At 45.4% G+C, this 15,204-nt stretch overlaps 1 protein-coding gene across 2 annotated transcripts in view; it reads left to right on the top strand.

The window, feature by feature from the left end:
- The window catches only part of ZNF451 (zinc finger protein 451), a 75,068-nt gene that overhangs the window by 16,805 nt on the left and 43,059 nt on the right, over positions 1–15,204 (top strand). For both annotated transcript variants that reach the window (XM_040349889.1, XM_040349890.1), the window contains exons 5-9: positions 895–1,006; positions 2,907–3,057; positions 3,729–3,855; positions 6,602–6,755; positions 8,770–8,917. In XM_040349889.1, coding sequence (XP_040205823.1) covers positions 895–1,006; positions 2,907–3,057; positions 3,729–3,855; positions 6,602–6,755; positions 8,770–8,917 — 692 coding nt within the window. The remainder of the gene's footprint in view (positions 1–894; positions 1,007–2,906; positions 3,058–3,728; positions 3,856–6,601; positions 6,756–8,769; positions 8,918–15,204) is intronic.

Below are 15,204 nucleotides of genomic sequence, written 5' to 3'. Positions count from 1 at the left end.
CTTGCTGTCCAGCTTTTTTAGTCTGGAATACTTGGAGTTGGTCCTGCACAAATGTGAAGATTTTTATTTTATTTTTTGTCTTTCTTTTGCCCTGAGAATTATTTATTTTTTTTTTTTTTTTTTTTTAAAGCCCACGCTTAAGAGTTGAGGTCAGGAGACATCTTGCAATGAGATTATTCCTGAGAGTTCTAGGCTTTTTGGTAGCCTCCTTTTGGGCTGTACCATTCACCCAATTTCATTTGAGACCTTTCTAACGCATCTGGTCGACCTTGAACAATCATGTCTTCCCTTTTGATCTTCCATGCTCCTATATAGCCAAGCAAGCAATTCCCTAACTTGGTGGATGATGAGTTTTAATTTCACTGAAAAGTGATGAGTCTTTCAGGTTGGGTAGGACGTGTTCTAGTCCCTCATGGGGAACATGTTCCTTAGTGTAAGACAAACTGTCCGTTGACATCCTGGAGCTCAAAGCAATAAGGGTGACTGTGCAATCCCCGGACTCACCTTTTGCAGGGACAACCGATCAGGGCACAGTCAGAGATTGCCATGGCCTTACATCAGCCATCAAGGGGGCACTTGGAATTGTGCATCCACTGTTTGGAATTCTCTGTGGTCCACATATAACAGACAACTGAAAAGCAGGATCACCTTAACTGTCACTTGATAGATATGTGTCACAGTGGATGTAAACTGCAATGACTCCTACTTTTATGTGTGTGTGTATAATAAATTATATAATGTATGACGAAAGTTCAAGAGTTGCTGCACATATAGATAGATAGAGAGATATATATATATATATATATATATATATATATATATATATATATATATATATATATATATATATATATCTAATGTATATAATGTGTGTTTTCTTTCATGATTATGCAGGACAAGTTAATCTCCCAGCGTGCACATGGGTTGCAAGAGTTGGCGCTTAACAAAGATCGGCCTGGTGCAAGTGCTGCAAAAAGTTGTGTAAACCAGTGGCTGAGAATGCCGGGTGAGTAATTATTAGATTTAGTTAAGGTATCTAATTAAATAAAAAAATTATCCTAGGTTTCTGACATTAGTTTTCATTAACAGAAGTCTCATGGTTTTGTTTTATAACAATCCCATTTTTACATCAGTCCTCCACTTCACATCACTGTTTTCCTTTTGAGTAGTGTTCTTGGGTCCACTTCACATCACCTCCACCCTTTCACTGTAGTGTACTTAATCCCCTTTAACACACCCCCTTAATTCATAGCAGTCCTCAACTGCCTTCACGTCAACCCCCCCCCCCCCCCCCCATATCACACCCTACCCCCACAGTAGTGCCCTCTTGATATCCAGCCACAAACCCCCTCCATGCCCTCTTTCCCATTACCCCCTCCAGTAGTAAGTATCCTCTGCCTCCTTCACTCTTCTACCTTGGATAGGGAGGCAGGATCGTAATAAGTAGTGCAGGAGGCACAGTTTTGGATAGAGGGCAGGGGCAACACAAATTTTGCTTTCCATGTTAACCAGCAGGTGATTGGTTTCTAGGACGTGAGGCAGTCCTAGCAACCAAATTGCACGCTGGATAGTATGAAAAGCTAACCATTGGCAGCTTCTGCTCCCGCCCCTATCCAATGGTGTGCCAACTGTCCTATTTGCTTGTGTTTCTATCCAAACTGTCAAACCATCAAATGGCTGTTTGTCATAACTGATCACATGTACAGCGCCAACTCAATTGCAGATCAAGCAGAATTCTTGGCTGTAAAGGACAGGAGGGTTTAATTCTGTTTAAGGCTGTCATCTGACTGGCCTCTATACATTCAGCAGTGCCTAAAAATGGAGAGCAGCTGAGCATGTGCAGAGCAGGGTAAGACGGTGTGCATTACTGGATTCTACACAGTATAAACACATGTTTTACATAGCTATACCTGCACATGGGTCCAGCCTGAAGTGATCTAGCAGGACTTAATTTTCAGAGTTTCACTGTAAAAAAATAAAGTAAAAAAACATTACTTGGGCAGCCACCCCACCTAAGTACTGGTTGGCTGCAACATAAGCCTTTTTTTGGGGGGGGGGGGGGGTAGATTTACCTTTAAATATTTTCTAATTTCAGCTTTCGTAACATGTACAGGTGCAACATGTTACTGTTGCACCAGCCCCCAAACCTCTCCCAACCATCCTTGTCATTATTTCACAGAGTTCTGTGAAAGTGAACTATAATTACTGACAGCCTTTGCTGCTGACTGCTTGTAGTTCACAATGAACTACCATGGTCCTGTTGAGCGCTCTAGGTAGATTATTCTCTGTCGATGTGTAACTGCCTGCTTGTACGAGGGGACAGCTTACACAGGCAGTCTGCAAGAGTCCTGTATTGCCCAGTGCAATGCTTTTCATGCTGCTAGTAAAAATAAATAAAAATGTTGCAGGTTAAAAAAAATGTTTTATTTTGTTTTTTTTTTTTTTTTTTTTTTTTTTTTTTACAAAGGTTAAGTTGTCCTTTTAAGATATCCACACTGTTGTCATTAAAGTGGTTGTAAACCCTTACATGACACTTTTACTTACAGGTAAGCCTAAAAGGCTTACCTGTGGGTACTGGAAATATCTCCTAAACCTACACGGTTTAGGAGATATTTACCATGGTTACTTGTGCCGACGTCATCTGCGCATGCGCACTGAAGAAAGGGCACTTTTGTGACGTACCTATTGTCAATAAAACGGTTCCATTGTATACATTTACATATGAATCTAGGGGATATCAAAAAATTCTCCAAAGAATGGGATATTTGGAGAGTCTAGGGATAGTGGCTGGATTCCCCCTTTCAGGATCATTGGGCGTTGGAGCTATATATCATCTGTCCACAAGTTTCAGTTGTTTCTTCACTGATCTGTTAATAGTGCGTGATAAATAAGTGTTCTTTTTCCAGGTCTCAAGCCAGGTAATGTGAGCTCTAGCCGCAGAACTTTCCCCCAGTCAAAGGAATTTGGCCCCTTAAACACAGAACCAATCGTTTGTCCTGTAATGCATTGTAACAGAAAATTTGACAACCGGCAACTGCTGTTTGGTCATCTAAAAAGGTAGGTTTATTTTTTTAGGCCCAAAATATCTATTTGTATATGATTTGTTGTTTGAATCAAAAGCACATCCAGGGCATACCATAGACGAGCTTCTGTCTCTTCTTTATGTCGAACATAGTTTATCATTTGGCCTGTGTCATTACTCAAGCCCAGTGCATCCAGTAGGTCAGTGAGCCTTATCTCTTACAGTACTAGCTTTTAGTTATTGTATCTGCAGTGTTCTTATGTAAAACAGTAACAAACTCATGGAATGTTTACACGATTGCTGTTGGCTCACATTTATATAATGATATACTGTATTCTCTGACTGTCATAGATAAGTGAAGATGTTTGAGAGTCAAGGTATATAGTTTATATACCTCCCACAGCAGTATTATAATGATTCTAAACATTCTGTGAGCTCACTGCAAATGAATGGTGGTCTCTGTTCTGCAACTAGTAGAAAGCTGGAGCTGTAGCTTCCTTTGCATTTATATTTTATGAAGACTGCAAAAGGGGATGTTTTCCAACTTCTGATAGGTTATGGTATATCAACTGCTTAGTCGTCATGTGGTTTGGAATAAAAATTATTTCAGGAGGCAAATTTCTTTGCCCTAAGTAGATAAATATATCTTTTGACACCCATTTCTGTTGCCAGTTACTGTTTTTATAGTTTTATGTACCTTTTTTAGGTTTGATCACTCCCCTTGTGATCCAACTATTTCTCTTCATGGAGTGGGTGATAGCTCATATGTTTGCCTTGTGTGTCAGGAGCGATTTTTAACCACCGAAGAATACTCTGTTCATTTGGATACAAAGGTAAGGGGGGGAAAAAACAATTTCACAGTGGTAAAAGTGCACTTTATCTCCTTGTATGTTAATTCCACCAAGTGTTTATTTTCTCTTATAGGGAGCCTGTGACCCTGCAGCATATAGCCTGTATATGGGGAATGGGGATGCATTTTAGTATGCACATGCGTATACTGACAATGTGCTTAATAAAGATTTAAGGTTTTGTTACTCTGTCCTAAAACTGGTTAAGCTCTGGTGTGCAAGCTCAGGGGACCTAGCGCTACAACATATCCAAAGCTGGTGTTCCTAGCATAAACGGTTCATAAAATGTCATTCTCTGCTGCAGAAAATAGCTTGACTTTTTAAGTTGGGTTGACACAAAGCCTGCTAAATGGTTTCCAGAAGTTTCATTTTGGGACCCTTTTATTTGGAGGTAGAAGGGGTATTCAAACCCTTAACAACTACCAAGTTGGATGTTCGGATGACTTACGGTTCCGGAGATATTAACGGAAAACTCCAGACAAACTGAAAATGTCATACTTTCACATTGTTCACAGGATGTGCCTGTCACAGGCTAGTGCTTGATATGTAAATCACCTGTCACTCACAGCAAGGGGGAGGAACGGTCAACGTTTTCTGTTTGTTTGTCGATTTTACTTTACAAAGAAAGGATTGCTCAGCGCTGAATTAACTCTTTGTGACAAGACTGGGCACAGATGATCGGAAATCTCATACTCTACATTGTGCCAGCAAAAAATAAAAAATACATTTCGGGGGTACATCCACATTAAGCCCAGGTTTCTTGTGACTTCAAATAGTTCATTTGAATCAAGCTGGTCCAAACAATTTGCTTCCCCTGTCGGCACTGCATAAGCTGTATGTAGCATCAACTTCCTGTCCTCTCCCAGAACAATTTCAAGTTGGGCTGAGAGCTGCTCTGCTATTGATGGGAATCCTTTTATTTCACCAATGAATGCAATGCTTCCTCTGATTGGCTGAACCAGCAATGCTCCCCTCTCCACCTAAGCCAATTGGAGGAAGGTCTATATTCATTCATAAAACATAAGGCTTCCTGTAAGTGGCTGAGCAGCACTCGGCCAACTCGATTTTGTTCTGAAAATGGAATGGCAAGTCCCTGCCGCCATATTTCAGTGTTGTGTACTGTATGTAGCTAATGCTACATACAGTTTATTCAGATCTTCCGGTGAGTACATCTGTCAGTGAAGCCAAGTATTTGGATCAGCTTGGTGCAAACAAACTATTTAAGGTCACAAGAAACCTGGAGTTAGGCTTTAAAGTGACAAAGTAGGATGGATCTTGCAACCCATACCCCTGAGTTATTGTGATTTGCAAAAAAATGTCATTAAAGTGGTTGTAAAGGCAGAAGTTATTTTTTTTAAATCTAAATGCATTAGGATAAAAAGCCTTCTGTGTGCAGCAGCCCCCCCCTAATACTTACCTGAGCCCCATCTCAATCCAGCAATGTCGCTCGAGTGACTTGGCTGTTCGGGACTCTCCCTCCTCATTGGCTGAGATGGTGGGAAGCAACATTTGCTCCTGCTGCTGTCAATCAAATTCCAATGAGGAGAGAGAGAGAGAGGGCCAGGCCGTGGCTCAGTGTCTGAATGAACACAGGGAGCTGCGGCTCGGGTGCCCCCATAGCAAGCTGCTTGTTGTGGGGGCATGAGCGCCGAAGAGGAGAATCGGGGCTGCTCTGTGCAAAACTTTTACACAGGGTAGGTAAGTATGACATGTCTGTTATTGTAAAAAAAAAAAAAAAAACAGGACTTTAGTATCACTTTAACAAATCTGAGGTAGGGTGCTGCGGTTCCTGGGGTCTTTTTCTTCCTGAAACCATTGTTTCTCACAGTAGGGTCTAGGGACTTGAGCCTTACTGTATCCGTAGTCTGACCAGTCCTTTGGTTTGGTAGTAAGTGTCCTTACAATCGCACCTACTTGTATCCAAAATCGGGGATAAGCAGCCATGCTCCAATATGCCTCCTCACATGGATACCCATACACACTGAGAGCTAGGACCAGCCGCCTTAATCAAGGCCTGAAAGGCAAATATTAAGCTGCGGTCCATGGACTTTGGAGTCTATCACACCCAGAGCTCTATCAGACTCCCAATAAAACCAGCCCTGGAACGGACTTTACCAACACAGGGTAAGGAACTATCCTCCTTTACCCTGAAGTCTGTTAGAATTATCTTTGAAGAATCCATGGAGGAACCCATCAATCACTTCTCATGTCATTTTAACTTGTTTTACAGGCGCGCCGCTAATATATATATTATAATAATGTGTGTGTGTGTGTGTGTGTGTGTGTCTTAAATTTATTGCAAGTCCTCTTAACCGAAGACAGGCAAATCCTAGAATACAATTCAAGTAACGTACTTCTCAATGCAGCTCTCTGCCACTAGAGAGCCCTGCAGGGCAATGGCTCCAGTTTAGTTTGCTTGTGGGTCCCATCTTGTACCTCCTACAGTTGTTGGAATACAATAGAATAGGGGATCGGCAGAGCTGGGGATTACTTCTGAGCCAGAGATCTGCTAAACAAAGGCAATGAGTTGGGAGTTCTACTGAGCCCCTTTAAAACGCATAGAAAATCCACACACACAGGGCATTTGCCATGCTTAAAATAAATAAAAAAAAACACATCAAAAAAGCATGTTGAAGTAGTAGGCACTTTGGTGTGTGTTGGTGAAAGCAAGTGTAAATGAGCCCTTATTATTTATATTTACATGCATTTCTATTTTTTTTCCCTTTCTTAGGTAAAGTTGGCTGATGGTCATCAACAATCTCTTCCTCCATTAGTTGTCCAGTGTTTTGCTTGTCCTAGATGTTTTCTACTTTTTAACCAAAGAGATGAATGTCTGAAGCACATGTCGACAAGCAATCACTTTGTACGAAGCATCGCACTTGGTGGTATGTATGTTGAGTATCATGTTTATCTTGAACAGTTTGTGTCTTTTTGTTTTGTTTGCCACTTTTTCAGTATGTGGTTTACAGTCTTGCTGTACCTGCTGTATTTTATTTTAGACCTGAATAGTAGGGATTAAGTGGCACTGATCATTTTGTTCTTAACAAATAAAAGAAAAGGGGGACATGCATATCTAAAATTTGTCAGTACTTCATGAACCATAAACTCCTATACCGTATGTCTGTGAAGGTTAATTATCCAGGTCATGATATAGCTAGTAGTGGTTAGTCCTATTAAACTGCACTTATGTTTAAGGTGAAGACATTTCATAGTTTGTCTGTAGTCACTACTTAATTTCCAATGAGTGCCAGGAAAATTCCCCAGGCATTTATATCCACCCAGGTACACCTTAATCCAATTGCCATAGCTTGTGAAGTAGCAAGAAATGCAAAAAAAAGTGTACATTGGGAAGACAAAAGAACCTCACCACAAACAAATGGCCCAACATAGAAGGGCAAAGACTCGGCTATCTTCCTGCACTTTAAAGTGGTTCTAAAGGCTGAAGGTTTTTACATTTTTTGCAGTCAGAGGCATCTCGGGCACAAGCACATACGAGTGCCCCCAGAGCAAGCAGCTTGCTCTGGGGGCACTCAGCAGGGGAAAGGGGCCAGGACAGCAGGTGTGGGGAGTGCTTAGGATGATTGACCACAAGATGCTGCTGGTACCACTGCACAGAGCAGGTAAGTATGCACATGTTTGTCATTAGCACCTTCCTGCCCAGCCTATAGCAGAATGACGGCCGGGCGGGGGCTTTATTGTTCTGACCTCTTTCTTCCGGGGCCGCACTCTGGCTTTGTGACTGGCCGAAGTCGCATGACGTCACTTCCGTGCATTCACGCGGGAGCCGCCAGTTACAGCATGACCACCTCTCGAAACGGCACAGCTTGACCTTTCTAAAGTCCTCATACCCCGATAACATCGGCGCAGAACACAACAGCGTTCTGGGACATTGTAAATATCTCCTAAACCGTGTAGGTTTAGGACGGGGATATGCAATTAGCGGACCTCCAGCTGTTGTAGAACTACAAATTCCATGAGGCATAGCAAGACCCTGACAGCCACGAGCATGACACCCAGAGGCAGAGGCATGATGGGACTTGTAGTTTTGCAACAGCTGGAGGTCCGCTAATTGCATATCCCTGGTTTAGGAGATATTTTCAGCATCTACAGGTAAGCCTTAATATAGGTTTACCTGTAGGTGAAAGTGGTTGTACAAGGTGCCATGTCCAGTGTGCATGGGGCCCTAAACTTAGAGGTTGTTAAGGTAAATTTTTATTTTTCCCTAAATGGCTTCCTTTACCTTAGTGCAGTCCTCCTTCACTTACCTCATCCTTCGATTTTGCTTTTAAATGTCCTTATTTCTTCTGACAAATCCTCACTTCCTGTTCTTCTGCTCTTCTGCCTGTAACTCCACACAGTAATGCAAGGCTTTCTCCCTGGTGTGGAGTGTCATGCTCGCCCCCCTCTCTTGAGGGGGGAAGGGGCAAGCAGGAGAGTCAGGACGCTCTCTACGTTGCAGATAAAGGAGCTGTGTGTTGGTGAGCGTCCTGACTCTCCTGCTCGCCCCCTTCCCCCTCAAGAGGCTTTCTCCACACCAGGGAGAAAGCCTTGCATTGCTGTGTGGAGTTACAGACAGAAGAACAGGAAGTGAGGATTTCTCAGAAGAAATAAGGACATTTAAAAGCAAAATGGAAGGATGAGGTAAGTGAAGGAGGACTGCACTGAGGTAAAGGAAGCTATTTAGAGAATTTTTTTTTTTTTTATACCTTTTACAACCCCTTTAAAGCATATTTCTATGCTTCCCCTTTTTTTGGGGGGGGGGGGGGGTTATTTTAATGTAATTGTATAGGTAAAGCTATCTGAATAAGTAAATATGGTAACTAGTAAAATCATCATTATTGGCTTATTCCACATCGGTGCATTTGATTCTGTTTCAATAAACACTTTCTCTTATTGTAGGTGAAAATGGAGTTCCACGCCCACTACCTATTCCATCTTATGCAAAGAGAGTCTTGATTGCACTTTGCAAGGACATTCCATTTCAGGTTGTTTGTACATCTTGTCGCTTGGAGCTGCGTTCTCATCTGGAAGTAACTGCACACTTCAGGTGGGTGTGTGCGGTATCTGTGAGTTAGGCTGGATTCACACCAGTCAGTTGCAAATTCCAGCTCCATTCTCTGTGAGAAGAGAAAAAGCTGATGTTCAGCGCTTCCTCTCAGTTTGTAGCTGTGGATCAGCTGAGGAGGAGGGGGAGAGAATGCCTGTTCACAAAGGAACGCATGTGCGAATCAGATGTGTTCCAATAGAAGAATTATGTACCTGCAATTCGCACTGCCTAGAAAACGCACACTTTTTTTTGGCCCGTGTGAATGCAACGCACATATGTGAAGCAGACTGATTGAAAGTAATAGATTTTAAAATGTTCTGCGAATTGGATACAGTAAAAGCCGCATTCAATTTGCATAGGTGTAAATCGGTAACATGGATGGCTATCCCTCCACTGTAAAGGCTTGGTTTTCTGGTTCCAGAAACATCACTGTCTGACTGCACAAATATTGCAAATATTTTTGCAGTAACTGTAAGAGAAAAAATGTCTATACTCGAGTATAAGCCGAGGCACCTAATTTTACCACAAACAACTGGAAAACGTATTGACTAGAGTATAAGCCTAGGGTAGGAAATGCAGCAGCTACTGGTAAACAATGCCCATCTTTTTTTTCTGTGTGTATGTTTGTTAGACGTTTCAGTTAAGATAATATGTATCACGTATTTGTATGTTTAGTTGCTACGACCATAGTATTAAAGTATGTATATTTGGGTACTGCTAAAAATTCAATAAAATTCAGATTGATTTCAATGCCCATCCGCAGCCTTGTGTACCTTTTTGATTACGGTCTCCTGCTGTGTCATGCAGTCTTAACTGTTTGGAGGCCGTCCACTCGTCCGTGATACACTGATTCAGTTTCCCTGCATAGTATCAGTGTTTCGTCTATCAAGGAGGAGGCGGGGCTTTTTTAACAGTGGATGGCCGCCGAACAGTTAAGACTGCATAAAAAATGTGCTGAAAAAGTCTGCTTATACTCAAGTATATACGGTATGTCTAAGGATATTCATAGCCACATGTTCACTGAAGCTTTAGGACCTGCTGGCGTTCTTAGTGTGACTTGCATGCCCATTTCAGCACTTTTTTTGCTCTTTCCAAATTGTCAGAAATTTTACAACAATTGATAGCGAGCATTAATTCTGATTGGAAGTGGTTATTGCTCCAAAGATTTTCTTAAATTACTTGAGCATAGTTCCAGCATTAAATCTTGGGTTTTAACAAACACTGACCTCAAAGCCCAACTGAAATAGTATAAATGTATATCGAGCCAGATACGCCTGCATTTTCCTAATGTTGCCTCCACTGTTGTGCAATTGGATCGAAATATGACTGTGCAGGGCAAAGGAACCATAGCAAAAGGGCTGACAGTGAGGAATGCATGTATAAAAAGTGTTACATAATTGCTAAGAGCAATCAGTCAGAATCCTTATTCTGTCTTCAAATCTTGGCCTTCCTGCAAAAAAGGTCTTGACCAAAATATAGCTTTCAGCACTTCAGAGGGCAAGTATCGACCTTCTTCATCCTTTTTCAAAGGCCTTTGGCCGGCCTCATGTTTCCTTGTTAAAAACCTTTATCCAAGGTGTTTCTGATGTTGGGCCCCCCTTGCAGAACACCTTCTGCTTTCCAGGGAGGGACCTTAATCTGGTTCTCCCTGCCTTGCAGAGACCACCTTTTGAACCAATCTGGGAGATTCCTACAAGCAGCTATCCTGTCTCAGACATTTCTTTAAATTGGCAGGCCTTTCCTATAAAGAACTTCACACGAACAAGTTTGTATTGTACCTATTTTATCTTTTCTAAAGGTGGTTTTATTGTTTCATCTCAATGACAGTATTGTTCTGCCATCCTTTGTGCCCAGCTTCTAAACACCCAAAATAATTTGCTCTATATTGCCTGGACATAGTCAAAGCCATTAGAATGCACATGGAAGCTTCTAACCCCCCCCCCCCCCCCCCCCCCCCCCCCCCCCCCCCCCCCCCCCCCCCCCCCCCCCCAGACAAATGGATTCCCCATTTGTCCTTTCATGAGGCTGTTGTAAGAAGCACCTGGCTTCAAAATCCACAATTGCAAAAGGGGAATTAGAAATTTGGTTACCAAAGCTTATGTCATAAGCCAAAAGCCATCTCCTGCACTGGTGCATGTTCAATCAACCAGATCTGCGGAAGTATCCTGGGCCTTTAGGCATTAAAGCCTCTGTTTCTCCCTCGTCTTCCAGGACGGCACGCTGAGAGTAGACTGGCCACCTGACAGGAAACACAATCAAAAAAGAGGTTAAAAGGCCCCACCCTTCCCATGTGCCTCAGTTTCTGATTGTGTTTCCCCTACAGCGAAACAGTTTTTTATTTTCAAGCTGACCTAAGGCCTGGGGCTGGTGGTCCCCCCCCCCGGAGTCTAGACCACAGGTACTGGGTGCTTTTGGGTCCAGTCAAGGTGCTTGCACTTTCCCGGGGGGGGGGTATCCCTTCTTTATGGTCTAGGGAGGCTGAAAGTGCTAACTAAGAAGAGTGCCTCCCTGGACGCCAGAGCCTCCTAGCTAGCAGGGCTTCCCTAGTGCTCTGAGGCGGCCGTACCTCTCTCCCCCCCCCCGTCTTCCCTCCTACCTTACAGGGAGACTTCCCCTCTGCAGCGTGGTGTCGGCTGGGCTGGGCGCCGCTCCGAGCGGCGCCGTCACTTGCTGGGCGCGTATTGATGACGCGCACGCCGTCCGACGGCGTGACGTCACTCCGCCCCTACAAGATGGCGGCCTCCACCGACGGATGCCACATTTCGCTGCAGAGCACAGCAGAGGCAGAGCAACACGCAGCCGGGGAGAGAGAAGGGCCGGGCGCCCTCATCATGGAGGACCGTCTGACAGACCTGGCTGCTGAGGAGTCCACCCGGGGTGAGTCCTCCTTGTGTTCGGGGGTGGGGGGCCCCCCCCCCCCCCCCTCTTGTTGTAGAACCTCAGCTGTGAGAGTATGTTGCTAATGGGCCTTTCTATTTTACATTATGTTTTAGGAGAGGACCCTTCTGCCCAGGGGGAAGCCAGTAGATCTACTAAACCCCTTAAAAAAATTAAGAAATGTGGGAATTGTAATGATAAGCTCCCGACAGACTATAGCAAACCCTTTTGCTCCAAGTGTATCCTTAAACTAGCTGGGAAAGAGACCTCGCAAATCATGAAAGATTTTCTCTCTGTGCAGTCAGAAATGCTCGCCACTCTCAAGGATTTTAAATCTTCCTTGAAAAGTAGGGAGTCTGATCCCCCTGTACCTGGTCCTTCGTCTCAGGAGGGATCCACTTCTGCGCGGCTGGGTTCCCGCCAGCGAACTAGGAAGGCTCCTCCCTCTGACTCCGAGGATTCTGAGGTCACTCTTCAAGAAGAGGGCCTGGTGGAAAGCCAGGCGGAGGAAGAGGACGAGGATGCCAGGTCTGGGAAATATATATTTTCCGCAGATGATATGGAGGGTCTTCTCGCAGCCATTTATGCCTCTGAGCAGATCCAACATCCAGCGGAGCAGGTTTCAGCCCAGGACAGGATGTATTTGGGTTTAATTAAGCCTCAGTCTAAGACTATCCCAGTGCATCAATCCCTCAAGGATATTATCCGGAGGGAATGGGCTGAGCCAGAAAAGAAACTTCCCAAGTTTAAGACCTGGAAACGCCGCTGCCCCTTTAAAGATGAGGTGGAGGATACCTTTTTTAAAGTTCCTCGTCTTGACGCATCTTTAGCTCAGGTCTCTAGACAATCCGATCTCTCTTTTGAGGATGCAGGGAGTTTAAGGGATGCCATGGATAGGCGTGCTGATACCTCTCTCCGTAGAGCCTGGGAAGCCAATGCAGCCGCTTTGGGTCCTGCGTTAGCTTCAGCATGCGTCGCAAGGAACACTGCCGCTTGGACTTCCAGGCTGTTAGATCATCTAGCAAGTTCTTCCAAGTCTAGAGAAACTCAAGAGTCCCTCCAGGTGATCGGCAGTGCGGTAGCCTATTTGGCAGACGCAGCTATTGAGACGGTTCGCGCTTCAGCCAAGACTGGAGCACTTATTAATGCTTCTAGGAGAGCTGTCTGGCTGAAAACTTGGAGGGGCGACCTTGCGTCAAAAAACCGCTTGTGTGCGATTCCGTTTGAGGGTTCCCTCCTGTTCGGCACCGCATTAGATCAGGCCCTAGCGAGATCCTCTGAAAAAGGAAACAAATTTCCCTCCAAACCTAGAGCAAATAGGGGGAAGTTTTTTCGTCCCAACCAGAGGAAAACCCCCCCCCCCCCCAGGGAAGAAATCGGCACCCGGCAGGCGCTGGGGGTTTGGAAAGGATAAGCCAAAGAGTGGGATCCTTTTTTCCAGCCCCAAGCCTGGTGAAAAGGATCCCAAGTGACGAGAGGGTAGGGGGCAGGCTCTCCAGGTTCCTTCCCGCTTGGGAGGAGATAACCAGGAGTCCTCACGTCCTTCAGATCATCAGGGAAGGTTACAGGCTAGAATTCCGCCAGTTTCCTCCCCCCATTTTTCTCCTCACACACCTACCAAGCGATCCTCGCAAAGCCGCTGGACTTTCCCAGAACGTTGCCAGCCTGGCCGAACAGGGAGTCATAGTCCCAGTCCCTCCAAATCAAGAGGGCCAGGGAGTATACTCCCATATTTTTGTCGTTCCCAAACCACTCGGGAAATTCAGATTGATCATCAATCTCAGACCCCTAAATGTTCATCTTCAATACAAAAAATTTCGTATGGAGAATGTGTACAGTCTCAGGGGCCTCTTGTTAGAAGGCGTGTTCATGGTGACAATAGACTTGAGGGATGCTTACCTTCACGTTCCTATTTGTCCGGATCACCAGAGATTCCTCAGATTCGCCCTCACCTCTGCCCAAGGAGTTCAGCACTGGCAGTTCTCGGCCCTCCCCTTCGGACTGGCTTCCAGTCCGAGGGTGTTTACGAAGGTCCTGGCAGAGGTGATGGCTTTTCTACATTTAAAGGGGATCTCCCTCGTCCCTTACTTGGACGACCTTTTGCTCTTCAACCTGAGTCGGGATCAGCTCCTTCTGGACCTGGCCACTGTCATAACCACCCTGGAATCCCTTGGTTGGATCGTGAACAGGGAGAAGTCTTCTCTCCTTCCAGAACAAAGGAAGATGTACCTAGGTTTTCTTATAGACTCCCTAGAAAGGAAGCTTGTCTTATCCCAAGACAAAGCACAGGGTCTTATGACAGCGGTCAGGTCCCTAGTGGCGGCTGTAGATTCCTCTTTCAGAGAAATCATGAGGTTGTTGGGACGGATGACTTCGTGCATCCCGGCAGTTCCTTGGGCACAACTCCACTCAAGGCCCCTGCAGGCCTTCCTTCTCTCATCTTGGGGGGGAACGGAAGAGACGTTGGATACCAGGGTCAGTATCCCGGTTCCAGTAAAAGACACCTTACAATGGTGGCTATTGCCCCAGAACCTTTTAAAGGGTCGTCTGTGGAGTCAGGTCAACCCGATCAAAGTCACTACAGATGCCAGCAGCTGGGGGTGGGGAGCCCATACGGAGGAACTTCGAGCCCAGGGTTCTTGGAATCCCCAGCAAAGGCGGGCTTCTTCCAACTACCGGGAGTTATTGGCGGTTGGGGAGGCTCTGGAAGCCTTCGAGGAGAGAATTCAGGGCCGAGAGGTCCTAGTCCTCTCCGACAACGCGACTACGATCGCCTTTCTCAACCGGCAGGGGGGCACCAGGTCACACTCTCTCCTAGCCCTCTCCCTGAGGATCCTAAGTTGGGTAGAACAGAGGGTGCCCTCTCTTCTAGCGGTCCATATAAGAGGGACCCTCAATCTGGAGGCCGATTTTCTGAGCCGCCAGCCCATCCTTCAGGGGGAATGGGAATTATGCCCGGAGACCTTCAGCTGGATTTGCCAACAGCTCGGTCGCCCAGAAGTAGACCTCTTTGCGTGCAAGGGGAACAAAAAGGTGAGCAGGTTCTTTTCCCTCTCCCGAGAGCAGGGTTCACTGGGGGTGGATGCGTTGGCTCAACCCTGGAGATTCCGGTTGGCCTACGCCTTTCCTCCCTTGAATCTCATCCCAAGGGTTCTGCAAAAATTGAACGCCTCAGACACCAACCTGATTTTAATCGCTCCTTGGTGGCCCAAGAGGTCCTGGTTCCCCACCCTGAAACATTGGGCTCTAGCTCCCCCGCTTCCTCTCCCTCCCCGGGCGGGTCTTCTGCGGCAGGGGCCGGTCTCTCATCCGAACCCAGAATTCTTCAGCCTGACGGCATGGCTCTTGAGAGGTGGAACCTGCAGCAGAGAGGCTGTTCGGAAAAGGTGATAGGAACCCTGTTGGCTAGT

The sequence above is a fragment of the Rana temporaria genome, chromosome 4 (genome assembly GCF_905171775.1).
Source record: "Rana temporaria chromosome 4, aRanTem1.1, whole genome shotgun sequence".
NCBI lineage: Eukaryota > Metazoa > Chordata > Amphibia > Anura > Ranidae > Rana > Rana temporaria.
The sequence above is the reverse complement of the archived record's forward strand: the minus strand, read 5'-3'. Positions and strand labels throughout refer to the sequence as shown.